The 26,735-nt window shown below is 45.3% G+C and overlaps 1 protein-coding gene across 1 annotated transcript in view; it reads right to left on the bottom strand.

Annotated features, from left to right (window-relative positions):
- PRKCH (protein kinase C, eta) overlaps positions 1 to 26,735 on the bottom strand; it is a gene marked incomplete at its 5' end in the record, with an annotated part of 122,584 nt that overhangs the window by 82,245 nt on the left and 13,604 nt on the right. Inside the window, one exon of the mRNA XM_010283670.1 lies at positions 11,405 to 11,468. Coding sequence (XP_010281972.1) covers positions 11,405 to 11,468 — 64 coding nt within the window. The remainder of the gene's footprint in view (positions 1 to 11,404; positions 11,469 to 26,735) is intronic.

Here is a 26,735-nt window from a genome sequence, read left to right as displayed (position 1 = left end):
GAAGGACCCTGCCAGTTTCACCAGCTCCATAATGCCCACCAGCACCACCAACCAATTTTATTCTTGCAAATAGGGGGCCCTTTCCACCAGGTGTAAAAGCAGCACTAATAAGTACATATTCTGCCTCCCCGTAGGCTCTCCCATCTCACTCAATTAATGAACAAGCTGAGGTGGTTGAGGGGGAAGAAAGTCACTTTCTCCAACAGCTTATGAGAGACACCTAAACCTGCAACTCCTTTCAACTTTTTTCCCCGGTGCCTTAATGGAGAAGGAACACATGGGGAGGGAATTTTTTTTAGGCTCAAATGACACAAGATGAAAGCCAGACTGCAGTTGATGCTCACAACCGCCCTTACACCAATTTAAGCATTTCTTCCCCCAAACGGCACCCTGTTTTCCTTCCAGCACTCCCTTCCACATAGCCATTTTCCAGTCGGATCAATTCCCAGATCTGGTTTGCTGTGCACCCCCACAGACAGCTGTGTTGGCACGATATGGGGTGTGAAAGCAATCTGGGAGGAAAATCAGCCAGACTTTGTTGTGCCTTCTGCACTCTGTGTGTCCCTGGCACCAGGCTCTGCACTCCTCCTTACAGCACAGCCCGAAGCACGTGTGCCGCTGGACTCAGGCCGGCATGCCCACCGCATGGGACACAGGGTGCCTCTATGGCTAAGGTGTGTGACGGCCCTCGTGTGCAAGTTATCGTCAGCCCTCCTGGATGCAACATTGGAGCCTTTCTCTGAAGGATTGTTTTTCTTACCTTACCTCACATTCACAAGTGAAATACAGGACCAAAGACAATTCAGGTAAAAACATACGTAAGACCAGACTGAGGCCGCACATTCCTCATCCACTAAAGTACTCTGAGCTGGGCAGGCTGAAGAAGAAATATCTTTCTGCCTTTGTTCTTGCTGATCTGCAAGTGTGATCTGCAAGCCTGTATCATGAACATACAGGATGGACAAATTTTAGACACAAAAATTCAGCATTTCCTGATTTTCTAACATTAGTGATATCCTTCAAACGAAAAGGCTTCTGTTTTTAAGATGATTTCCTAAGTTTTCTAAACACAGAAAACTGCCATTTGAAATAAGTTCATCCACTAGAACTGGAGCAGCCTTCTCCCTCCATGCTCCTGATCCACCAGCACAGCTGTGGTCTCAGACACACAGGTCCAGGGAGAGAGGGTAGCACTACCAGGGAATATTTGACTAAAGGGGACGATGCTCTGCTGTGCAGATGCAGTACTAGCAACGGATGGACACACTTGCTTAGCAAGTCTGACAGCTAGACGGCAGAAAAGAGCTGAGATTCTGGGATTAAAAACTTCATTCCAGATTCTAGCAAGAAATGGGCTTTGCTGGTCACAACTTCTTCTGCTGCAGCTTTTCCTTGTCCTCCGCAGCTCCTCTACCACGCATCTGTCCATATTCTCCACTTCCCACCTTCTTTAACCCTTTGAACTTCTTTAAGCTTCTTCTTTCTTACAGCTCCTGCCCAGACCCACCCATCACCACTCCCCAGCACAGTCTCCCACTTCCTTCTATTTCTCCTTGTATTTCTTCTCTGTCCTTCTTTCAGACTCTTATGACTCTATTCCTTCTTCGAGTGACTTTTCCCAGTGTTTCCACCATTCACTGTCCTTGCCCTGTGTCCCACCAGATGGGTCACAGAAAGCAGGACACCTGCTCAGCCAGACCTCCTGGCACCACAGCACCCCGCAACAGCGCCAAGATCAACCAGAGGATAGATCTGCCCCAAAACCAACCCACACCCCTGCTCCAGATTTGCTCAGCTCCCCAGTCCAGCCAGCCAGTGCAGAACTGGTCCCACACAAGGCCAGCCCAAGGGAAACCCAAGAGCATCCTTTTCAGACAGACAGATTTACCCTCAATTATGAAACTACTTCAATCCTGTATCTGCAATGGCCAGTTGTGTCAGCACTGCCAGGAGGAACAGTCACCGAGGAGGGAACCTGCGCAGTGCAGGTGGTGTCCACAGCCCTCAAAGCCCTGCTGATCTCATGCAGTTTCTCCCAGACGACCACAAATGTGTAGATTTTCCCAAAGACAGCAGAAGGCAGTCAGCAGAGGCTCTCATCCCTCCCACCCTCTCCTTCTGCCAAGCTTGAGGTCACCCTGGCAAAACAACATCAGGATCTCTTTGCTCAAAGCTGTATTTTGATTCAGCATCTCATTCTGGAAAACTGAATGATTTCAGCCGAAGCACTCCAGAAAAATAAAAAGAAAACTTTTTCAGCTAGGACGAGCAGGAAACAGCAATTTATGCTGGGCACACTCATAAACAACCCAAAACAGGGGTGTTTACATTGCAAGCATGAGGAACTGCCTCTGAAAGCACCACTAGAAGACAAGCTCTGCTTCCTACAGTTCTGTGCCAGCTCGCCTAAGGCTGAAGACCCCGTTCTGTCTGGCTATCAATGAAATTTTGCCCCACTTCAGTGAGGTGTGGGAGCCGACTACCACAACATCTACAACCCGCAGCAGACGGATGCTGCTGGTCCTCCTTGTGTCTGCAGGGCCAGAGGGAACCCTGCCCCTCGCAAGCACTAACGATGCATGAATACCTTCCACGTAAATTGAGGTAATCAAGCACTGCAGCACAACAGCATCTTGGTACCTTGTGTATCCTTCCATGCCAGCAGGCCCAGCAGATCCACTCATGCACCGAGTCCAGCAGTGCCCCATACAGCAGCCAGGTGACAGGGACTGCTGGATGCCTGACAGAATAGGCTGCCAGACACATACAAAACCCTTGCCTGTGGTTGTACCACCTAAATTAAGAGTCTCCTCCAGCAGCCAGCATTGACAGACCTGGATATTAAATGGGGCACAGCCTAATTTAGGAGTTGGTGGAAGTGAGGGTTAAAAAGAAAAATAAAGATGTGGTTTTGTTGGTATTTTTTTTCTCCAGTTTCAGATTTACAAGGCAAACCTAGGTAAACTACTGGAGCTTTTGGATAGCTGCTCACCTATTTCATCAGCCAGGTACCTCACAAATTGTGGTCTAGGGAAGTTGAGGTGCAGCCATGAGCTGCGCTGGCGCAGCTCCCCCCCCCCTCCCCTCCTGCATCCCAGTCTACGACATCATCCAGGTGCCCTTGACCGCAATGGGTGTGGAGGGAGATGGCCATGAAACAGCATCCCCCAGCGCAGGGTGCAGCAGTGAGGGACAGGGCTGCTGTCATCATCCCCACCACGGGATCACAGTCCCCACCTCCAACGGCTTCGTGCTCTGCTCCTTTCAGCCCACATTTGCCACCCTGCTTCGCTGCAGCACAAACACCGGCTCCAGCGCAGCACTGTCCTCCAAGGCCAAGTAGATAGATTTAAGCTCCTCTGGGAACCACCATCACTTCTTCCAGGAATCACATTAAAACAAAGCAAAAATCTCTCTGTTCCTCATTACAGCCAGGAACACTGAAATCCCAGAGCAGATTGCAAGCTTGCATATTTATATCTAGGTTTCAGAGCCCAGACAAAACACAGCCCGCTGAGGAAGTAAAGTTAACCCTGATATCACTGTTTGTTGCATTTTTACAGTGTCTGGATGTCTAAGCAGTTGGCAGATCTCGGCAAGTCATGAATTACACATTAGACATACTGCAATAGCTGTGGAGCTCAAATGGATCATATTCCAAGAAATAAAGGTGGTCTTGTGGATATGCAACAGGATGGAGTGCTGTTCACCTCCTGGCTTTGCATTAGAGTCCCTCCATAACACTGAGCAAACCACTTCATTTCTCAGGGCCTAGATCTTCCAGCAATCCGGAATAAACAGGTTGGTTTGTTTTCCCTTGTTGAAATCCTTTTTTCCTGTGAAAATCCAGAGTTTACCAAACTTGCCTTTTCTTCTCCCCTACCCCCCCCAAAAAACCACCAACAGAGCAGAGGCATGTGAGAGACATAAGAGTGCCAGGGTGCAAAAATACTTAGGTTCTCTCAGCAATATTTAAACGTGAAATGCAGCATGTAAATTTTGAAGGCTTTACTAAAAAAATAAAAATTGCTCACACTATCTTCCCACTGTAAACAGTAATAATTATTCACTATCCCCTAGTTCATCCACTTTGTCCATCTTTCAAGGCTGGCTGTCTCTCATTATAGTGACCCCTTCTCATGTCACTGTCAGCTTGAACAAAGCAAGTGAAAGGCAGCACTCAGGAAGACGCAGTACAGCCCCTTCTCCTTATGGCAACTCGTAGCCCAAAGGACATTTCTCAGAAAGCCCAAAGGCTCCTCCCTGTGAAAAAGATCTCCAAGAGGTTCTCTCTGACTTCGAAATTCTCTCCCGAGATCTTCAGTGTTACTGAGAAGCTTTAACATCCTTGTGCTTCACTCACAGAGGCTTCATAACAAGGATGGAGCCACTGTTGTTTCCATTGCCTTGGCTGACACATCTCTGTTGGGAGTGCAGGGTTGCAGAGCCTGACCTCCAGGAGAGCAATACCTGCTCAGGACTTCAAGATCAGCACCTGGAATTGCCTTTTACTTTTTAACCTGATTGATATCTTCCAGCAATGTTGGGGATCCAGTGAAGTTCACATGCCTCCCACACAGAGATGCACAACATCTGTGGATTATGTTCCTGGTCTCTGCAAAGACTCAATTTTCTCCAGGGTGTATTTTCTCCCCCATGAGACTCAACATTGTTCTGACCTATTTCCACCTGGAAATGCAGATTTGAACTAACATGGAGTGCATCTGGAAATCCCTTGCCTGCAGCATCCACATAATATGTGACAAGAGTAAAGCATTGGAAAAGTGTAGGCATTGGAAAAAATACAGGGGTATAGAAAAACATGTCTCCGGCTGCTCTGTGCCACCTAAGACTTTGGGCTAGATATTCTTCCATGTTCTCAGACTGCAAACGAAAGACAGCAAAACTTTCTTTATCCTATTCTGCACTGATTATTGCCTATTCAGATCAGGAGGTTCTCTGGACAGTGCCTACCACATGCCTTAAATTTCTCCTGCTTGGGCTAGTAACCCAAAACAGAAGAGTGGCTCAACTGTAGCCAGGGGATGAGAACAGGGCATTTTTCATCCCTGGTTCCAGTTTCCAATAATTATTTCCTTTATTATAAAAAACAGGCTGAAAACAGTCATTATTGCAGTTTGCAGGGGACCAGTAAACATCTTTTTTCTTGCTCTTGTGTAAGAACCTAATAATGTATCCACAAATAGTAGTTTTGGGGGCTGAGGAGCTACATTACAGTATAGAACAAGGATCTTCTTAGCACAAATCTTATATATAAATTTGAGACTTTAAAGCTCAGATCTCCACTGGTGCATGTCTGAGGAAATGCTACGTCTTAAGAAAAAAAAACACTTCACGTTAGAAAAAACATAGTGTAAGAAAAACTACAGCAAAAGACTAAGAGCCTTTGTGCTTGAGAACAAACCATCCCAAACACATCATGTGACAGCTGCAAAATAAAGAAGCATTTCTTGCTCTAGAGGCAGGTTGAGGCTTCCTTGCTGCTGCAAAGCCTACCAACGTTAAATATTTAGCAATGGGTGCTATATCTGCTCTACCAAGTCACTTGGCTTTTCAATATTCTCATTCTATTTCTTGCCCAGAACTCAAATTTGTCTTTGTCTTTCCTGACACTGAAAGAAAAGAAACAATCATTACTTACCTCACAATGATGAAACTGAAACTGAACTTCAAGCCAGAATTATCACTTTGAGTGACAATGTAAAAAAGAAAAAGGCAAATTGCAAGAGTTTGAAGCACTAAAATAGAAGCACTTTATTTTCTACAAGGCTTGCTTCATTCATTAATTCAGTCAAATAATTAATTTATATTAATTTCATCAGCTTTGCTCAAAATTAAAAAGAGCAAATAGCAAGAGAAGTGGCAAACTGAGGGCACAGCAACATGTCTTGCAGGCAAAGCTGCGAGGGGACTCAGTTTGCTCTGGGACTCCAGCATTGCAAGGGGCACAAGTTCATGCTGTCCTTCAGGCACCTAACTGAGGCCTTTTGCCATCCAGCCTGACCTCGCTGCAGTGAAACACCCTGACCATGCACAATCACCTCCTCTTGAGTATCTCTACTAACTTCTCACAGGTGTCCCGAAGCACCACCAGCAGGAACAGTTTTGCAAGGCTTTTTATTTCAAATCAATCACCCCCTGCCCAAGAAGAAACTAATTCATGGCTTTCCCTTCCACAGCTGAAACCAGTATTCAGTAGCAAAGAGAGACAAGTAGTGGAGAGCAGGTCTGAATTCATGCCACTGACTGTGCAACACCCGATGGGGCACCCCAATAGCATCAGAGTCACTTGCTATGAGCTGCACAAGCCCTAAGGATTGAGTCTCCTCAGAGGCACAAGGTCACCTTCAGCCAGAGCCAGTGGGATCTAGATGACACCCTGGGAGAGCACAGAGAAACGGTACTTGGGCACACCGTGCTGGAGAAACCGCAGCAGCCTCAGTCAATGGTGTCTTCCTGACAGGGTGCTCCCAGGTGCCTTCCAGGAGCCTTCCAGGAGTGGTGAGGAACACCACTCTACTGGGAAGCTGTCCACCTGGAAATGGTTATGACCGAGGTTAGAGAAGAGGAACAACATTAGGAAACTTTATACCCTACACATCACTATCTGTTTTAGAGAGCAATAAAGCAGAATTTTTTCTTTAAAAGAGGTTTAAAATAGAGTTGAGGCCTTGTGGATTATCTCAGAGCTCCTGGCACACTCATGGGTCATTCACAGGCAGGGAAGGAGGCAGGACACTAAGGGTTCAGCTAAACCACAGCTCCTGTGGTCCCCAGGGCTGGGGAGAGCTGAAGTGCCTTCTGACAGCTACTGCCTTGCTTGGTCCCACACACAGGAGCCTGCACCCCACATCCATCCCCAGCTCCTCAGCTGACAACATGCCTCACATCCATGGATAAGGCACGCCCAAGCAAAAACATACCTCTTGGAGAAGGCACATTCATTTTTCTAAGAGAGAAAGGGGCAAGGAGACAGAAAGAGAGGCAAATAGAGGTAAGAAATGTTAAAGACACCACAGGGGGTGGGGGGGTGGGAATTAATATCAAGAATAAAAAGACTAAGGAAATTTTAAAAGAAATCATAAATCTTGATGACTTGAAAAAAAAGTCCTATTATCAGGTAGGGTGAAATAAAGAAAATCCAGGAAAGAGTAAATAAATTCGTTTCAGGGAAGGTGGTGTCAGGGGGGAAAATCAATTCCTATGCAATGCCTGAAGTCAGTCCTCACCTTCTCTATAAAACAGCCTGGAGTGAAACAGCTCTTGGGTCAACAAGGGAGATGGCTGGAGGTGGGGGTGCTTCCCTCCACACCAGTCGGGTGCCAGGGCCACCGGGACCCAGTACAGCCAGCAGAAACACGGTCATGCTTGGAGAGGTAATCTCCTCCCGAGGTAAGGAGATTTTCATTTTAATTTTCCACTGGTTGCTTTACACAGGAAACGTCAGCTGAATGAGGGGAGTTAATATAATCAGATATAGCTTAGCAGCAACAAATACATCCATCAGAGAAGATAAAGATAGGCAGGGATAATTTCACTAGGCCTCCCTTGTTTCCTATTGCTTCCTTCCTTTCTCTTCCTGAAAAAATTACACGTATTTTTAATACATGAAGCAGGCGTATTTCCCTGCCTCAAAACAGCAGATTAACACTGATGAACAGAAGAGCCATATGGGAACCTACAAAGGACTAACCTCCTTCCAGCTGTACGTTTTCTATACTGCCCTCATCCTGACGGTACACGAATGCTTCTGTTGGACACGCTGCACCCCTCGCAGGAGCGCCACCCTTCTCCATCCCCGCCGTAGGTGAAGCAGAACCAAATTAAACTTTTGGTCAAAAGAACATTTGATCAAACAGAAAACCAAACCAAACCAAAACAACCAACCACTCCTAAAGCTAAAGAAAGTATACGCTGCCAACACCACCAGGACTGTCTATATTGGGCAAGCTTTGTAGGACAACAAAATAATTCAGTCTCAGGTGGACCTAACAACTCAGGCTTCTTTGTTTGCTTGGTTTTTGCATTTGGGGTTTTTTTTCCTTCTTCCCTTCCTCTGCTCTCTCCTTAGCCACTTTTTGGGCTTTTACTTTACTGGAGTTAGCCAATGGTGACTGAGACCCTGAATTTGGCTACTTCCATAAACAAAACAAGTAGCTTGGCATAAAACTTCTTGAAGATAAATCACGTGTTGGCAGCATGAGGACCGACAGTAGGCACTGACCCTCCAACCTTTGCTTAGTGGAGCTCTCAGAAGTTTTTCAAGGGAAGATGCTCCCCATAGTTCAGACCGACTCCACTACATTATCCTTTTGTCCCCACTGTCTACTGAGAGCAGTGAGGCAAGAGCTGCTAAAAAAGCTTGTGGGTGGCTTGAGGAGTCGGTCTACAGACACTGCCATGTTGCTCTTCTTACCTGCCAAAGTCTGTCTTTTTTTTGCAGCATCACATCACCATTTCTGGATGCTTTTCAGAGGAGGAAACGCATCAAGTTACACACTTAACCACTTATAAGTCACAAGAAAACAATCAAAAGTACTAAATGTCATATTGCCTGAAACTCCACATAGGTCTATGCTCTACCCTGATGGAGTCTAATGCGAACTAACGTTGGGTTTTCTGTGTACCCACAGACACACACAGGCTTCGAGCAGTCTCTGACATGTTAGCCATAACTAGCAGTGAGGATGCAGTAGCGCCTGCCCTCCAGATTAGGGTAAACAAGTGGGAAGCCCCTTTTTGCGTTTCAAGTTGTGAGTTATTCTCAGTCTTCCTTCCAAAATCTTAAATTTCAAATACAATTCTGAACCTTCACATTTCCAGGAAAAAAAAAGAGAGAAAAAAGTAGAATAAAAGATGATGTTATGAAGGAGAGGTCACCATTTTTCAGAAGGAAACCCCCTCTCTGATGGATGCCTCCACTATCCAATGACTGGGAGAAGTCAGTATCTGCACTCAGGCTTGCCCTGGATTATGTCTATTCTTGGAAACTCCAAATGTGACCACACATGGGACTACCCAGTCAAGAAAAGCCCCAAGAGCCACCTTTGATCTTCCTGTTCTGTAAGTCCACACATCCTCAATAATGACAGAGGAAAGAGAAGTAAACCATTTCCAACGTTTCCCATTTTCCTTGGAAAGCAGCAGTGGTATGAACACTTGAGTTCTCCATCTCTCGTCTCTGAGACCTTGTTAGCAACATGTGTTAATAGCTTAGCCACCAGCATGAGTTTGAACCACACTTTAGACTTGCGCTCAAGCCCACCATCCCCACTCAACTCTGCTTTAAATGGCTAAGAGTGACACTCTGGCGTGCTGGTCAGTAAAAGCCCTCTAGTTTCTTGATCTCCATACACCCCTCTCTCCATTATCAGTTCTATCACAGGCAATTGAAGCCTATTTCTAGAGTCCTTTTCACCCCTATTGCTGCCTAAGAGCCCTTGCCTTCGACCTGCAAAAAAGTCCTCCACAAATCCCTAGCACACCTTTGTATTCTCCCTGTTCTCTGGTTACAAACAGAAAGCTATTCCCAAATTAACTTGAAAAAGTAATCTTCATGTCTCACTGTCAAAGCACAGTTGTAGGGAGCATCTCCCTAGAGGAGAAAGGGTAAATGATCTGTTAACATTTTACGCATGGATAAACGTGGGCACAGTCCCCAGACCCCAGAGTTAACAGCTGGGCAGGGTAAAACATGCATTGCTACTTGACAGATAAAGAACTGAAAGTTGCAGTGATGCTATGTGGCCTGCCCAGCTTTACGTGGAAAGTGAACTTCGCTGGAAAAGTGAATTCTGGTCCTCTGCCCTGCTGCAGTGCCAAGGTGTGATACTCCTCGTCTTCACCATCACTCCAAGACCACACATTTCCTTAGGAGTCAAAGCCAGACAGGCTTTCTGTTCGTGTCCCCCTCCCCACATACCTCCTGCAGGCAGCATTACACCCTGCCCACAGTCCCTAGGAGTAAGAGCAGCTCCAGCTCCACATGGGGAAGGACATCTGCAAACCCTCCTGCTGCTTCCATGCCACAGGGCTAGGGGTGCTGCTGGGGAGGAGGACACCGTCTGCCTGCAAACCCTTGCTGGGTCCTCAGGTGTGGCTCAGCTGATTACAAACTGGATTGGGCTCAAATACTTTAAAAGGCCACAACTACCCTGCCAGGAGCAGAGCACTCCCGGGGTGTAAACCACCCAAAGAAAACAAAAAGCTTCACCAGCTCCTCTGATGCAGCAGCTCACCACCAAGCAGCTGCCCGGGTCCCAGCACACATCAGGCTGCCAGCTCAGCTAGCATGAGACAGCTTCCCAAAAACATCCAAATAAAGCACAAGCTTGCATTCCAACCTGCATTTGAAAAACAAAGGCAGGGGCACTGACAGGCCTGGGCACCCAGCACGAGGTGTGAGCTAGGGGAACTGCTAGGCAGGAGAGCAGAGCTCCCTTGTAAACCCTGAAGCAAGCACTCCTCCAGCGTGCATCCTCCTCATGTCCAAGACACAGCACGGCAGGGTGGGCTGCCCATGCTGCAGCCCCCAGCACAGCCTTCCTGCCAAGCAATCAGTTTCTGGGGCAGAACAAGAGAAAGCATTAAAAATCCAGCTGTCCCAGGCTGCAGGTAACAGATAGCAGAGCAGATCCTGACTCGATTCTTGCCTTCTGTACAGAAAATGCCCCCCAAAAAATGCAGTTTGAGGCTGCGGCTAAAACAAATAAGAACCATGGTGTAGGTCTGAAGAAAATAACCTTTTTCTGAGCCTCATCCCAGATTTCCTGGGTTCCTCCAGCAGAGCTCACATCCACACTCATAGCTGGTATCACAGTAAACAACAGGGGAATTAAAAACATCACACTATAAAAGACAGCTACAGAAAAAAAAAAATGGCCCAGATACTTTTTCAGGGCAATTGTTGCACTAAAAAACTTTTAAGTTTCCTGTGCAAAGTGAACTCTGGAAAGAGAAATGCATGTGAAGTAGATGGGAATCATTACGGAATAAAAATCACCCAGATGTTTTAAACATATTCTATGTTAAACATGATCTACATGCTCCTTAGCTTGCCCTTCAAGAGGCACCCAGGTGAAAAGTACAGGCGACAAAAACAATCCATTTGAAGGGCAACTTCAGATAAGTAAACCAGATCAAGCACGAATCGGCTCCCTGGGTCCGAGATCAGACCCACCGCAGAGTGGAGGGAACACACAGCATGACCTGTTACAAACAGCTCCTTCCAGGTTTCCCCCATTGCTCAAGAAATCCCCGGCACACAGCAGCACATGGCCCGTGTGAAGAATGCCATCCACTTATGTACTGCTTGGTAACTGATGGCAAAAGTATACACCAGAGTCCAGCTCTTAATGGAAACAAGCCGAAATAACTCCCTTACCTTCAGTGAAGCTGCCTGTAAGAGTTATGATGACAAACACTTTGCCTTCTGGCTCCAAATCCACCTGAAAAAGTGAAGGAAACGTTAGAATATTGTTCTTCAAGGCAAAGACTCTTCTCAGGATTTTGCATGGTAAATCTTGCCAACATTTGATAACATTTGAAGCTCTCTATATAGTCTCATGCACACCCTTAATGTTACAAAAAAAACAAGCGTCCATGACTCAAATTGTTCAACATTCAGGGCTCCATGAAAAATAAGGAACTTGATTCCTTCTTTTTTCTAGAAGTGCTGAACAATCTCAACCTTGCTAGAGGAAATAGAAATTAAAGAAAAAAATATGTAAACAGTCTTCCAATTTGTCAGATAAATGAAGCAGGAGTAACATTAAACACACACAACTCTCCGAAGAGATCCATGCACACCTGTTTGGTGAATTATATGGATAGTTCCTCCCTATTATATCTTATCCCATTGAAATTGTTTCAGTCTCTCAAAATACCATCCGTGCTGGGGTAAACGCTGATTTCTTACATAAATCACCTTTCCACCTTAAACCACAGGAAGTAGGAAACTGTTAGTGCTGTTACCTAAGGACTTGCTGTCATTTAATCTAAATTAGAGAGAGACACAGAATATAACTTTAGGGATCAAAGACTCAATCTGTGTCAGTCAACCTGTCCTTGAAAGAAGGTATTTATTTTTTGGTGAGTAGATTTTTCAGTTACATTTTTAGTTAAAGTCTTGTTTTTGTTTTTCTGGTTCCCCATCTAGTTTTTAGCAAAAATCACAGCAAAGGATCCCTGAAGTTTGAGTCAGGATGTCACACAGAAATCTCACTTTAAAAAAAAACCCACAAACACAAATCCACAAATCTACACCAAAAAACAAGGCACCCCCCCATACAACCCCAAATGGCAAGGTTAAAATTAGCAAAGGAACAGCTTCACACCTTGTGGGTATCGATACTCCATGCAGAACAGAAATTCTGAAATTAGAGCTCTCTGGAGGAATGACTAAACATGATTGTTCAAACCCTCTCTGCTCTTGTACAGCCACCTTTCCTTGGTCTGGCAGAAACAGGAGCAAATCTTAATTATCAGCAGCACCGCGTTTCATCATGGAGGTGCCCAGAATTTAATACACCTTGGTGTGCACACTGCAGAGCAGAAAAATATTTCCTGGTTGCTGCACAAAAGGATGATGAGCCCAGGCTCCCTCTTCTTGCTCAGGTAACACACGATGTATCCTGCCAACACTTTGATTCCTCTCCAGTGTTAACACTTATCACATCATTCGAATAAACCCCTACCATACCCCTAAGCTCCCAGAGCAACAGTGTAGGGACCACCACTAATCCAGCCAACATTTGCCCATGGTTTGCAAAAACCCTGCCATGCACCAACCGGTTCTTTTAAGGGAGTAACATTGAGATACAGGTAAAAGGGAAAGCTAAACTCTGTCTAACAGAGGAGCCAAACAGCCACATTACAAATGGATAATAAGCATTTGCGGGGCTGTAAGTGGGGGAAGAAGGTGTCCAAGCCGGGCTCACTCCGCAGTGTTAAGGTATTAGCAGTGCTTTCTGTTGGCACCTCCACTCCCGGGGTGCTAACTGCAGCTTCACTAACACAAACCAAGCAAAAACAATCTTCTGGGGTAAGTGAGGGGGAAGCAGAGACAACACACATCACCACCTTACATTTCCCTAGCCTCTAATTTGTTGCAGAAGTAAAGAAACTCTTTTTAAACTACTAGGAATTTATTAGGATGAGCAAATATTTTCAGAGAAAGGATGACAGAACATCCTATTCACACAACTCCAGCTACAGTCCAGAAGTGACATTATCTCTATCAATGGGATACAAACAGGGAAGCGAGAACTGTTTGGGAAAATCCTATCAAAATGTTGATTTTATGGACACTTTTTTTCCCCACTAAAAAAAACCCCAACCATCCCAAATCAATCTCACTGGGAAAATTTAAATTAAATATTTAGCTTTGACTTAATCTTAATTTTGGTGTTTGCTTGGGCTGCTTACTACACTGGCTTTATGAAGCTGTGTTTAAAGCCCTCTGACTCCGTTAACATGGAAGGCATTCCGCAAATAAACTTCAACTCCAGTGATACCATGAATCATTTTTGCCTAAATTTCAGTTCACTGGAGAGATATGCAGCTTTGTAAACAAATGTTTCTTTCAAAAATATGTAATATCTCTGTGTGTGTATATATATATACACACACACAGTCACCCAAACTGATTTATGGGATATCAAGAATTCAGATTTTATGGGAAAATCCTTACTTACTTAGGTTTCGAAAATTATTCTTCAGTGCTTATCATTTTTCTGCCAGCCTCCATATACAGCAATACGTTAGGCTCCTGCTTTCACATTCACAAAGAGGATTCTTCCTCCCTTCTTCTAACATACATGGTCTCCAGTAGGATACAGAGCAAATCCTGCACTCCTTGTATAGTCTTAAAAGCAAAGGCTTGTCAAGACACAAGCAGCTGGGCTGAGACCAGGAGATGCAACAAAAACGTCATCCACCTTCAACACAAGACACAAACAAAAATTGGTCCAAACTGTTGACACACCTTGTTCTCCATCACTGCAAATAAGATTCCTCTGCCCAGGGTAGCATAGTCTTACAAAACAGAAACAAAATAATCCTGAAAGTATTAGGAGGAGATTTATGAGAGTTATAAAACAATCTCTCTCCCCTCCAGACTCCAAGATTAAAGACCAGTCAAATCCCCTACACTGACTAAGCAGCCATGTTCATATTGTATGACAGTTCAATAGCACTCAGTAAAGAGGATCTAGCTACACTCAAGATCTTCTCGTGGCACATGTTAGCAGGATCTAATGAAAAATTGCAGGTGAAGGCTCCAAAATGAGGACTGAAGCCTCAGCAGCTCCTGGCATGCTGGAACTTTGGCACACCAACGCCCCATTGGATGCAGGACCAATAGTGAAATCTTGTCCTATACAAGAGGTTAAACCAGACAGTCTCAAGAGTTTCTCCGGTCTTAAATTGATAGCAACAGCTACAACAAAAGATAAGACACAATGAAATTAAATAATGAAAATTAATAGACCACTGGTAAAAGTCTGGCTTTTGGACCTGCTGTGATCTCCTTTAAAGATTAAATTTGACCAGCTAAGTAGCAGCCAACACAGTATCTGAGATCAACTTCCAGATACATGGAACACGCCTGAAACAGAAAATAATCTCTGACCAAGAAAACTGAAAGGAAATGTCTGACCACAGACCTGCCCTCCCATGAACCTGCTTGAGATCAGATGGTTAAGCAGCTCCCTGACAGCAACACCCACCTGACCGGACGTGCTTCCTCTCACCATCGCACGGACCCCCCCCCATACCACGGCCACACAACGTGGAGGGGCCTCGTGCTGGCGGCAGTTCACTCCTGTGAGCTCCTCTCACTTGCTGGACCACAACCCGCGATACCCATGCAGCCAGATGGATGCTCACACGCTGAGCCGGCGTGCACAGCAAGTGGCTTGCTAAGCCCAGGTCCCAGGGCTAACCTCAGCCATCCTTGCAGCACGGTTCCCCATGTTCCTGCCCCTGCTTTACACCTTCGTGCTTTGCGGTGCAGCTACAGAAATAGCACGTGCTTCGGGATAGCTTTACCGACTCAGCAAGCAATTGCAGCCACATTTGGGCGTGCAGAAATATGCCCATAACCATCTCAAACCAGATGCCCACAAATGAGGCGTGTGGTACTCTACTTCTCCCCCAAAAGGAGGAACTCTTAATATAAGCCCTCCTTCAATCTATTCAGTCACTACAGAACTTCTGTCACTAGCACCTGCTTTCACAGACTGAGAGGACTTCTCACTATGCTCTGTTATTTAGTAAGATTTGAGCAGTTCAAAAGGAAGCAGCTGCCAAAGGACTGGCCCTCCAACCATGGAAGGGATAATCCTATCTAGCGACGGCTGGCTGGTGGCCCAGCCCCTGACTGCGTGCCGGCAAGGCTCCGGTGATGCTGGTACCTCCCAGCATCAGCGAATACCCTTGGGATCCAGCCTCACAACAGCAATACGGGTGTAACACAAGTACCACGCACATGCCCAGTTTTGCTTCTCACTTTTCTTTTCTTCCCAGCATTGACCATGCCTGCTTAAAGGCAAAAACCTATGTTTTAGGTTTTTGTATTATTCTTGACAGAATATTAGAGTTCAAAGTAGACTATGCAATCAGTTTGGGTCAACAATGCAGCTGATGCTGACCTTCTTTCCCAAAGAAAGCAGGAGAGGCTTAGAGAAACTCAACAGCCTGAGAGCAGCACGGATGATGCTAAGGGGGAGGTCCTGTATCATAATATAGAAGATAAGTGATACAGGAGCACCTGGATGTATTTGACAGCAATATTCAAAGAGTAATAAGTACAGAGAAAAGTTTCCTAATGCCAAGATCTATCTGGCACAGGGTAACTTCTTTTAGGGGATTGCAGAATTTCTGCCTGAAAGGTTTAGTATTAGAGCAAGAGATGCACCGCAGTGGGAAAAGCCCTGTTATATTGTGAGAAGCAAAGAAGAAGACTCAATTTTTACGCATGCATGATATTGGGAATGCTATGAGGTACGCTGATCTCTGAATAAATGAAACTAAACTGCAGCATCACACCATTGGCACACATAGCTGTAAACAGTAATCACCCTCCCCTCTCTCCAGTACTTTCATCTTCAACCTGGTCCCCAGAGAATAACTGGACAAAAACATCAACTTTCTGGCTGTTTTAGAGGTTACTTGGCCAAGTTTTAGCTAACTGGGCAAGGAAAGCGTGCTTATCAGTGTAGTAAAGCCTTTAATCGCGGCCCTCTTCTAGTTCAAGGAAATGGCAGACAGCACGTTCCTCCGTAGCACAAAGGGTGGATAAGATCAACTGCTGGAGCTCAGGAACCCCCTTTGTATCTGTAAGAACAACAGGGGATTTTGGCCCAGAGTTAAGCATACACTTAACTTCTGTTGAACCTCACAGCCATACCTAAGAGAAAACAAGCGCTGGAGGATTTTGGCAAGCAAGCTGGAAGTGAGCAGGTAAGGACTGATGAGTTTAGCCACGGTTTCATTACGCTCCCATTGTGAGACGCAACACTTTGGCAGCGAGGCTGAACACAGGACCGAGGACTTCACTCTGAATTCAAACCTCTCACACGGTGCCCCATGCCTGAACTTGCCGAGATCACGCAGCTCCGCATGACTTCAAAGGGAGCTGCAAGGGATCGGTTTCCCACAAGGAGGGGCCCCAGTCAACCATCTCACACACCTTCTCCAGAAAAGGACTGTACTAACATTCTTCCCGACAACTAGGCAGATGTTATTTACTCCCCTTCTTTGCGTTGCAAAAAAAAGCTAGTTCGGGAGCGAATAGATGCAGGGAGACTGAAACAGGACTCCTTAATCATATGCCTTCACACATACAATAAAAACTGGTCATGCATGATTCATCAATGGAAGAGGTTTGGAAAACAAATTCAGAAGGAGGGTAATCTCTCAGGCAACATATCAACACCCAGCTGAAGCATCCACTGAACTCGAAGAGCAGGTATAGTCAGTCAGCCTCCGAGAGAGCCTGGCATGCCTCTGAAAAACTCACCACGGATGGGAAGAAGCAGATCCAAAGGGTAGCTGCCTGCCTGTGAGTCGCTTGCTCACCAAAATGGAGACAAGGTCGACCTCCAGGATGAAGGGACACCTTCAACACTGCATCTGGCATGAACATTAACTCTTGCAAACACAAGATCAGAGTATTTTTTTCCTCCCCTCCCCACAACAGATAGCCCAGTCTGAGAAGACTGGTCTGAAGTACACTGAAATCAGTGGGAATCTTTTTATTGTCTTTGGATCAGACACAAAAGACAACTGCATTTACCCTGGAGCCCAAAACATCCTTTCTCCCATTGCTGCTCCATCCTTTCTTCCCCACAGGCACAATTAGTAAGCATCCTAGAAGTACAGTCTTTTTCTAAGCCATGCCAATGCTGACGTGGCTTCAAAAACAGAGTAAGCCAGACACTAGCAGTGAATAAAGCAAATATAAAAGCTACCTGGGGACTTAATTAGCTTAATTAAACAAGTAGCTATATCTTTTGACTTCCTACACAATTTTTAAATTTAATTAACAGAACTGCATATATAATCAGTCATTTGTAGAGGCAATTCCCAAGGCTCTGTTCAGTCAAGAGAGCTGAAAGTCTGGGTTAGGCTAAAGCTGGTTTTTCACATGCCTGTAGTTATTTCTTTTAATTTTTCTTGTTTAAGCTCCTAACAGATCATGCTTATGGAATGTCAGATCCTTCTGTATTTTAATAAGGTAGCACCTCCACCTGAGCATGCCTTTGTTGGACAGGTCAAGTAGCAACTTTCTCAGCCAAATACACAGTGTCTGGATTAATCAGTCCTTCTACGTTTCGAGGCTGACAGACACCTGTCTATCAAGTCAAGCACCTTTGAAAATTCCTTAGGGCTCTCTAGTACAAAGAGGATTTTGCATTTCCAGACCAACAGATTAAAGTATTTTTCCTACAAATGCACAGCATACAATTTTTAAGATTCAAATCAGTGTGCCTAAAAAAAAAAAAAAAGGTGGGGGGGAGGTGCCAAGTATCTTCTCATTCCTGCAAAAGCTGGCAAGTGCTTAGGGCAGTAATTTCCACCACAGGTGCCACGGGCAGACATGGACAGTTTCTCAGTGACCCATGGCAAGCTCCATGCAAGGGAGGCTCTAGGAGATGCCATTTGGTGAACAGTAGCGACCCCAGCTCTTGTTCCATCCGAGCTTTGAATCTGGTGCTGCTAACCAGCAGCATCTCCCTGCTCCCACCAAGATTTAATTTTGATGCCAGGTCTCAAAACAAAGAGTGAGCACAGGGTGACACAACACTGGGGAACGGCTGCCAATCCCACCTGTAATTGGTAGGTCCACACATTGTCCTGAATTCAGAGTGTTGAAGCCCTCACAGCTCACTGATTCCAGCTGCATTAGATGCATGATTAGACCTAGAGATGATACTTGGTCCTTTGGGGGTCAGCCTGGCCATCCCATGGTAGGGGATGAAGGCTCAAGACTTCTGACTCCTGCAGAAGTTCTGACGGTACTGTCAAAGTTTGAGGGAAAAAGAAACCTTTCCAACCACTATTACTGCCGAATGTCTAACACTGGAGGTAAACCCACAAAAGGGAGGAAAGTTAGTCTCTCTCACAACTCCTATAACCAGTTATTCCAGCTATTACTGTAATATTGTCATTCTAATTTTTTCTTCCAGGACAGCTGTTTAAAATATTACTTTTGTTTTCAGTCAAGCTGCATAATTATAAGCTGTGCACCAGCCGTGAACAATCATGCATAACTAATGACTCCTAGCCAGTCCTCGACTCTTTAATCAGTTTTAGTCCAGTTTCATCCAAGAGATTACCCACCTCAACAGGAGATTTGCTTGGGTGGGAAGAGCAAGGGCTGCATCAAGATTTATCTACCCTGTGAAAATTCCTACCCAGAAAACCTGCTTGAAGGGCTACAAATAAAACATAGCTTAAAAAGGAGGTTTCAAATTTTCAAAAAAATAAAGTTTTCAAAAGCATGAGCCAAAGCCTGCTCCTACCAGAGTTACACCAACTTATAGTGCTTTTGAGAAATCTCACATTTAAAACAATGAATGATTTATGAGTAATAGTTGCAGGTGGCTGCTCTTTAGTGTATGTGAAAAAATTGTAGGGTTATAAAGGTAAAAAGCGAGACACACAGGATTGGTTCAGGGACTACTACATTTTTGTTCTCCTTATATTTTTAAAAGAAAAACAACTGTGCTCTGGAGGGATTTCTGATCTCTTTTTCCTAAGTTATGTGGCAGGGGGAGGGAATCCAATTGCCTGTTTATCAGTCCCACAGTACTTAAGTTTCTCAAAAACTGGGCATTGACCCCAACAGTACCACCGCTGAGCAAGAACCTGTTCCTTCAGAAATTTAGGTGAAACTCAAAATGAAATGGGGGATGAGGGAGAGTCTAAGAGTCCCATGCACACACCGGAGCAGCAGAGGAGGGCTTTCATCCACAGCCCCAAGACAAGCGTGGGGCTAGAAATGGCTAGGGTGGTAAACGGGACGAGAAGAAAACACGAAAGATGGCCAGACCCTCACAGCGAGAGTCTAGTTTCTGAGGGCACAGAACACGCCAAGCGCGGGACAACTCTGCAAACTGCCCACAAACAGCAAAGCAGGCACTGAAACTCCCACCTCAGAGCCTTCCCCTCTCGATTCAACCACATGGTTGGCTGTCAGCCCTCCCCAGCCGGGCCCGTGGGTCAGGAGAGGAAGGTGGTCTCACATGCTGCTGCAAGCTCACCGTCAGCAGCTCTCGAAGCAGCACATGCAGGCCAAGCTGACCGCAGGCGGCTCTGCCATCACCAGGGTGCAGCCACACCGCAACACGTGGCTTCCTGTCCTACACAGGTCCTGCAGCGAGCCGCCGCTGCCGGAGAGCTCCTGTGCAGCGAGGTGGGGTAAGTTGGTGCAGCAGCACTACTGGGATACAGAGGGAAGGCCCAGGTCTCCCCTTCTGGGTGAAGCCTTGGGGAACAGATAGAAGCAAGGCGGCAAAGAGCCTGCTCTGAACCAACCTTGCACCCGGGAGACGTCAAGTCACAGGCAACTGCTCCGCTTTCCCACCCGGCCGACAAACAGCATCTCACTTGCTCTGGTGGCTGTACCCAGCGGCCAGGGAGGTGTCAGGCAGAGAGCAAAGGCTGCCCAGAGCCTCCCTGAACAGCCTCTGCAGCCCAGCCGACTGCAGCAAGCAGGGGCAGGACACCGCTTCCCAGGGGACCCTCAACACCTTCGTGCCGCCTCCCTGGCTCCCTCGCACGGCCTGTACAACCATAGCCCATGTGAAACTAACATCGTGTGGGCAGGACGCGTTCTGCCTTTCCCTGCCACGTGCACCTACAAGCAGAGCTTTAGCTCTGCTGCACACAAATTATTAAACATACATCCTTTGTGTAACATGGCTTTGTAACACCATGCCAAATACCACCATGTCCAGCCCATCACTGGATTTTCCTCCCAGCTCCTCTTGCCTTCCTCCTATAGCTTCCCCCCCCCCCCCCCAAGGGATGAGGAGACATCACAGATTACTTTCATTCCCTAACAGGCAGATACTGACACCAATGCAGGACCACTAAATTAAAGGATAGCAAATGCAGGGCTTCATTTTCAGCTGTTTGAACACTTGATTAGAGCAAATACACCCATGCACACATTCGGTAGCTGGTATCAGGCTATCGGCTTTGCATATGCAATGTATGGAAATCTGCCTGCAAACACCTATATGTGCAATTGCAGGGCTGAAAAAGAGGCTGAAAGTGGGACAGGGGTGCTGCTCTTGAGAGGACTTAGGAGCTTCGACAAAGAAAAATCTTCTGTTTCCATTCAAGGAACAATAACAACAATAAAACTCAATAAACCTCAACAATCAGTTATTATCAACAAAACAAAAATCTTTCAACAGCTATAGAGCCCTGGGACACGACTTTAGCTATTACACTCTGGACACATGAGGTACAAAGGGATGATGCTGACAGCTCACATTTTAGGTCTCTCACAGAGTACACAATGCAAGAAATAGCCTTGTCCATCTCCAAATTCTGCAGATGATCAAACAACATATTTTCTATCACATATATTAACTCAATATAACTTGGCAGAAAAACCAGGAAGTTCTGCCAGTTTTGCTGTTTACAGTAATAAAGAAATAAATCACTGACGGGTGCCAAGGAGGCAAGTTGGTGGCACTTCCCCTTTGGAAACTCTCCAAGGGTCATAGCAACGAGTTGGCGAGCAGAGTTTCCTCAAAGCACAACACTGGCAGAGCTGAGCTTAGCACTGATGCAATGTCCCCGACAAGGAAAGGGCAGGTGAGTGCCAGCGAGGGAGCAAACCCAGGTAGCCAGTGCACACCAGAGTCCCCAGTTTTGCCCGGAGAGGAACAGAACAGCACCAGAAGGAAATACAGAAGGAGAAACAAAAAGATTGGGCTGAGAAGCAATAACAATGCTCTCGGTCTTAATGAGAAGTCTTCCAAGGCATGGCATTCACCTGCAATTTTAATTAATGTCATTAACAAATCTAGGCAGGCTTATGAATCATTCACAACTTTACATGAAGCAGCAAAGTCTGCATCATGGTCTGAAGTTCTGTGTTCAAGGCACTCTTGCTGGTCACCCGAGAACCGTCACCGTACAGCTGTAGCAGGAGAGCGCTGTGTAACTTAAGGGAAATCCACTGGGTCATACAATGTCAGACAGGGACCTCAATATCCTGTGCATGGATCCAACCCAAGGAATTGTGGGCCCCTCAACCAGCTGCAGTAGTGTGCAAAGAACGCCACAGCAGCTGTCTCCCTAGCATCTTGCTCATTTACGTACTCGCGTTGCTCTCCAGTATTCAGTGCTGGAAAATATTTTCTTGTTTTCATAGGTTTCATTGCATCATGTTAAAGTTCTGTTAAATTCTTCTCATTTGAGTCTCCATTAGGCCTGTCACTATTTCTAAAATATCTTCCTACTACATATAATTCGTTTGGTGTACTGCTGCTTTTCCATTTTTGTCCAATGGCTCTTTCTTCTTTCTAAAACCAGGCCACAGCTGATGATATCATGAACCATTAAAATCCGTTAGTCCTTCAGATATAATCCATCAAATTTCTCAACACCCCAGGTGGAAAGGGGAAAGGTCACAACTTTCTGCTACTCCAACCATTTCTGTCAGAGACTCACTTTTGAAGAGCCAAATCCCATCCTTTTAATAACAGTTAAAAAGTTAAGTCCTGGTGGTATATCAAAAGGCAATCTGCTGGAAAAGTCCAGCTATTTATGGTGTTTGATCACTACTAATGGGTGTTGTAAAGTTAAAAAAAAAAAAAAGGATCCCAGAGTGAGATGCGATAAGCATCTTGAAGTTCACAGCTTCACAGCAGGAAGCTGGGGTTCCACGATAGAGGTTCAAATGCAAACCAAAAACTCTGCAGAGGGCTTGATTTGCAGGCACCTACCCTCTTCTTCTCTTCAACATCAAGTGTCAACAAGATCTGCACTCAGTAGAGGGCCTTGCGATACCCAACGCTACGCTGTTTGGTTGGCAAATGTTTTGTTTGCTGTATGAGGGGCCAAGAGCTATCTGTCCTGATCATCATTCACCTATCTCAGCCTGACTTCCAGAGCTGCTATAGCACTACGCTGGGGATAGCTGGAACCCCAAAAACATGGATGTTAGGCCTAAGGGAACTTCCATGCCAGGTAGTCCCACAGCGCTTGCTTTCACCCAGAGAAGCTTCCCACGCAGGCTGCCATCCCCTTGTTGCAACCCTGGTATCGCATTCCTACAGTGGTGTTGCTCTAATCTCTCCTAAAGGCCATGTGACATGTGAAAGGAGATGCATATATGAGATCATACACATCTCCACCTTTTCCACCAAAGGCCACAAAGCCCCTTGGGGTGCTGAGGAAACCTCACACCATCAATTTTATGTATGGGGATGGCAGGAGCAGAGCTAGAAACAGTGCTTGTAGTTTTCAAAAGCCTGACCTAGCACACTGCATGGCAGGCACACCACCTTGAAAAAGTGCAAGGGAGACTCTGCAGTACCCGTGGAAGCGATGCGTGCCTGGGCGGCACAGCGGTCCAGATGTCAAGAAGAGTCAGTTGCTCCACAGCACCAGAACCCATCATTCTTTTCAGTGACTATAAAGCGTTGCTCTAAGTGCACCATGGCGGACAGGGGCACACAACACCACCACCCCTGTCAGTATCGTAATGAATTAATTTATGTGCAAAATCAAGTTTTCAGCAATATTTATGATGAAATGTAATTTGAAATCATACATGTCTCAGTGGCATGCCAGTCTTTAGAACTACGGCTCCCATCACGGATATCCTCATTTAAGCCTTAACTGCATTACTCATCCTTAGTAAGGACACAAAAAGGAGGGATTCATTCCAGTAACTTTCAAAACCCAGATCCTGGCAAGGGCTGTAACACTATGGAGAAGCCTAAGCACCTATGCTCTGACCATTCTTTCCAGATCTTAAGAATTAATCACAGTGACTTTTCTTCCTACTCTCACTTCCTCACCTGGCAGTTTCTTAACACTGAAACTATTAAGAACTAGCATTTATATCCAGCCAGTATTAATCCACCACATCTCTCACACTCCATGTTGCAAGATGATCTGTCAAATGATTTGAGATGGAAGGACAAAAAGCAAACCATCAAATATGAGTAGTGTCTCACAGGAGAGAATCTGCTTGGGACACAGGGAACGATGAAGAGGAAGGCTAAAAGTAATTTAGTCCACACACCAACCCCTCTCCCATTCCCTAGGCAACAGCTTATGGGTTTGTTTAACATCTCTGGTATACACATCCCAGAGCATCGTGTAAAAGCAGTAGCAGTTTCTGGCCACATAGGCAATTACATGTTTCTAAAGTTACAAAAAACAGGACTGCCAAGGCACACACTCCCCCAGCATTCCTGAAGGTATGATGCTTGCTCCCCATGTCCAGATGTTACTGCTCACATCTCCGCTTTAATCCCACGAGGTCCAGTGCTGGGAGTCACAGTAAAGTCTTCAGGCAGCAAAAACAATGTAGGTTGGGATCCAGTACGCAGCTGACAACACCCAGAAAGGACATGCCATTGCCAACACTTGCTTTGCCAAGTTAGATCATATCCTATTTGTATAGTGGTTTTTATTTGTGGGTTTGTTTTTCTGTTTGGGGCTTGGTTTTTTTTGTGAGGGAAGGGGGAAGAGTACAATAAAAATATTTCTGTAAAACAGGAATTAAAGGGTGCATAGATGAGGTTCTTCATAGTGAAGGACCCTGGGCCGTATATTTGTATGGAAAGGATTAAGAAAAAAAAAAGTTGCAAAATCCTGAAGCCAAGGATGGCAGTAAGAGACAGACTGTCCAAGACCAAGCAATTTTTAATCCCATCAAGTCTGTGATTACAGTTTTCCTCACCCACAGTGAGAGAGATGATCTCACTACCACTTGTGACCATAAAGTCATAGCTGTGACTCCAGCAATTAAGTTGCGATGGGAAGGAGCTGAAACGCATGGGTCCCCAGCCTTCTCCAGGCCACCGGATGGGTGACGAGGTGCCGTGTCACTGGGACATGCTGTTCAGCTGACCAAGCCATCTGCCTCCATCTGAAGGAGAAGGCACTTCTGGGGTTTGTGTGCAACTGCAAGCTGACAGGCAGCTTGCTGGCATCTACCAACAGCATGTTGTCACATATTTCCCCTTTTTAATATTTCTTTTTCCCTTTCCAAAGTGGTTTCAAGATGAGGAAGCCCTTTTCAACCAATGTGACCAAGATATACCTTGGATTAAAAAAAAAAAAAAGGCGGTGGGGCACACAACACCCAGAAAGGGACTGTAGAGGAAAAGGTCAGAACATGGTTGGAGTAGTTTTGCTCAAACCTCAATCAAGCAAGCAACCTGATGCTGACCACATTTCCCATCTGAAGCTCAACACCACCTGCAAAGCTGCAGATAAATATTCTTCTCTTCAAACAGAGCTTTTGCTAGGGATCACTGCAAGTCCAAGCATATGGCAATCCTAGGTAAGCCAAGAGCAGGACAGGCTCCCTTACAAGGCCATCATATTTAGGACAACTGCTGTCATGTTCCCTCCTTGATAAATATTTAGTTCCTTTGTGAATGGAAGGCCTGGCATTTTATCTGTGCCACAGCCAGTGTTGCATGTGCTTTATATGACAAACACACAGCCCACTAGCTAATACGTTTAAAAGTATAAACTCCCTGCTGGCGAAAAGTACTTCCCTACCTGGGTGGCACTGCTAATGTGGATCTTACAATCCTCTTCCCATTGACAAACAGCCCTTGCTGAGGTGAGGACACACACTACCTTAATTCCCAAAGCAATATTTTATCCAGTCCAGGAAAAGTCACATCTATTTTAGTTTTATAACCTTAACCAAAGAACTTTCACCAGCTGAGGACAGAAATCCCTTGGACAGCATTTATCTTTCAAAATAAAATCAAATAACTTCCCTTCTTCAGAGGTTTACTGAGCCCTGTAACATAAAGCTGAGAAGCCAGTCAAACAGTTCCTCTCCTCTGTATAAGCAGGACACCCAGTAATGACCTTGGAGGGAAGAAAACAAAAGAGATACAGTCCCACTAATAACCGCCTTATATCCAATGAAGTGAACCATTACAAATGTAATGCCCTACGAAAGGGAATAAAACACTCAACACTGTTGAATTCCTAATATGCATGACATTGAAAGAGCTTTAGGTAAGATGACAGAAGTGAAGAGTTAGATCCTGAACTAGCTGCATTGGAGCTGCTGACTAGAGGCTTACCACCACCACACGGCTAGTTTCGGCTTTTTATGAATCTTTTGGATTCCTCTCGCAGCCCAGCAGCACTTGAAAGGCTTCTGGGACATTACCACACACAGTAATATGAAGCACTGGGGTGGTTTCGAGATAGAAAGTCTGAACAAGTAATGACCCACTGGAAAATTCATAGCAAGAGATGGAAAGATCTGGTTCTTTTCAAACACCTACATGTTCTGACTGTGGCTTTGAAGCAAGCCACAACACTGTCTATTGTAAAGAGCACCGTTCCTGTGGAAACAGTTGCTTAATATTGTTAGAGATGGAGTAAGAATAAACACTATAGGCGTACAGAATTTTGCAACTACCCATTTACTGGCTAAAAATATATATTAAAAAAGTCCTGTTCTTATTGTTGACTGTGAAAAAAATTATCAGGCACGAATAAAGAGTATTTTTGTGCAGCTGAAGTAATTAAAAAAACCCAACCCACATTTCTCTGCAAATAAAATTTCATATGACCAGGACTATTAGCATAAGGAGACTGTTTAGTCAACCTAGAAATGAACCACAAAGCTTATACTGGGAAAATGTTGATGAGCTTTTTCAAGGTCAGGAAGATTCGTTCAAAACAATCTTTCAGGAGCCAAGCACAGGGGCACTGAAGGTTTTTTAAAACCAGCAAGGCTCAGTTACGCTTTTCTTGCCTCATGTTCATGTTCAAAACAGGAACAGACACTTCCAAAATGTTACTAAAATAAGAAGTGGCTTTGCTTGAAAACAATGAGTACTGCATATCCACTGCTGAGGCAAGTCTCTTTGCAGTAATCTTATTTATATATAGAAATAAATCCACTGACCTCGTATTAATCACAAACTCTCTTTTCTCTATGGCAAAGGAAAATGACAAACTTGCAAGGACACATC

This window comes from Phaethon lepturus, unplaced genomic scaffold (genome assembly GCF_000687285.1).
Source record: "Phaethon lepturus isolate BGI_N335 unplaced genomic scaffold, ASM68728v1 scaffold9633, whole genome shotgun sequence".
Lineage (NCBI taxonomy): Eukaryota > Metazoa > Chordata > Aves > Phaethontiformes > Phaethontidae > Phaethon > Phaethon lepturus.
This window is presented reverse-complemented; position numbering and strand designations above follow the sequence as displayed.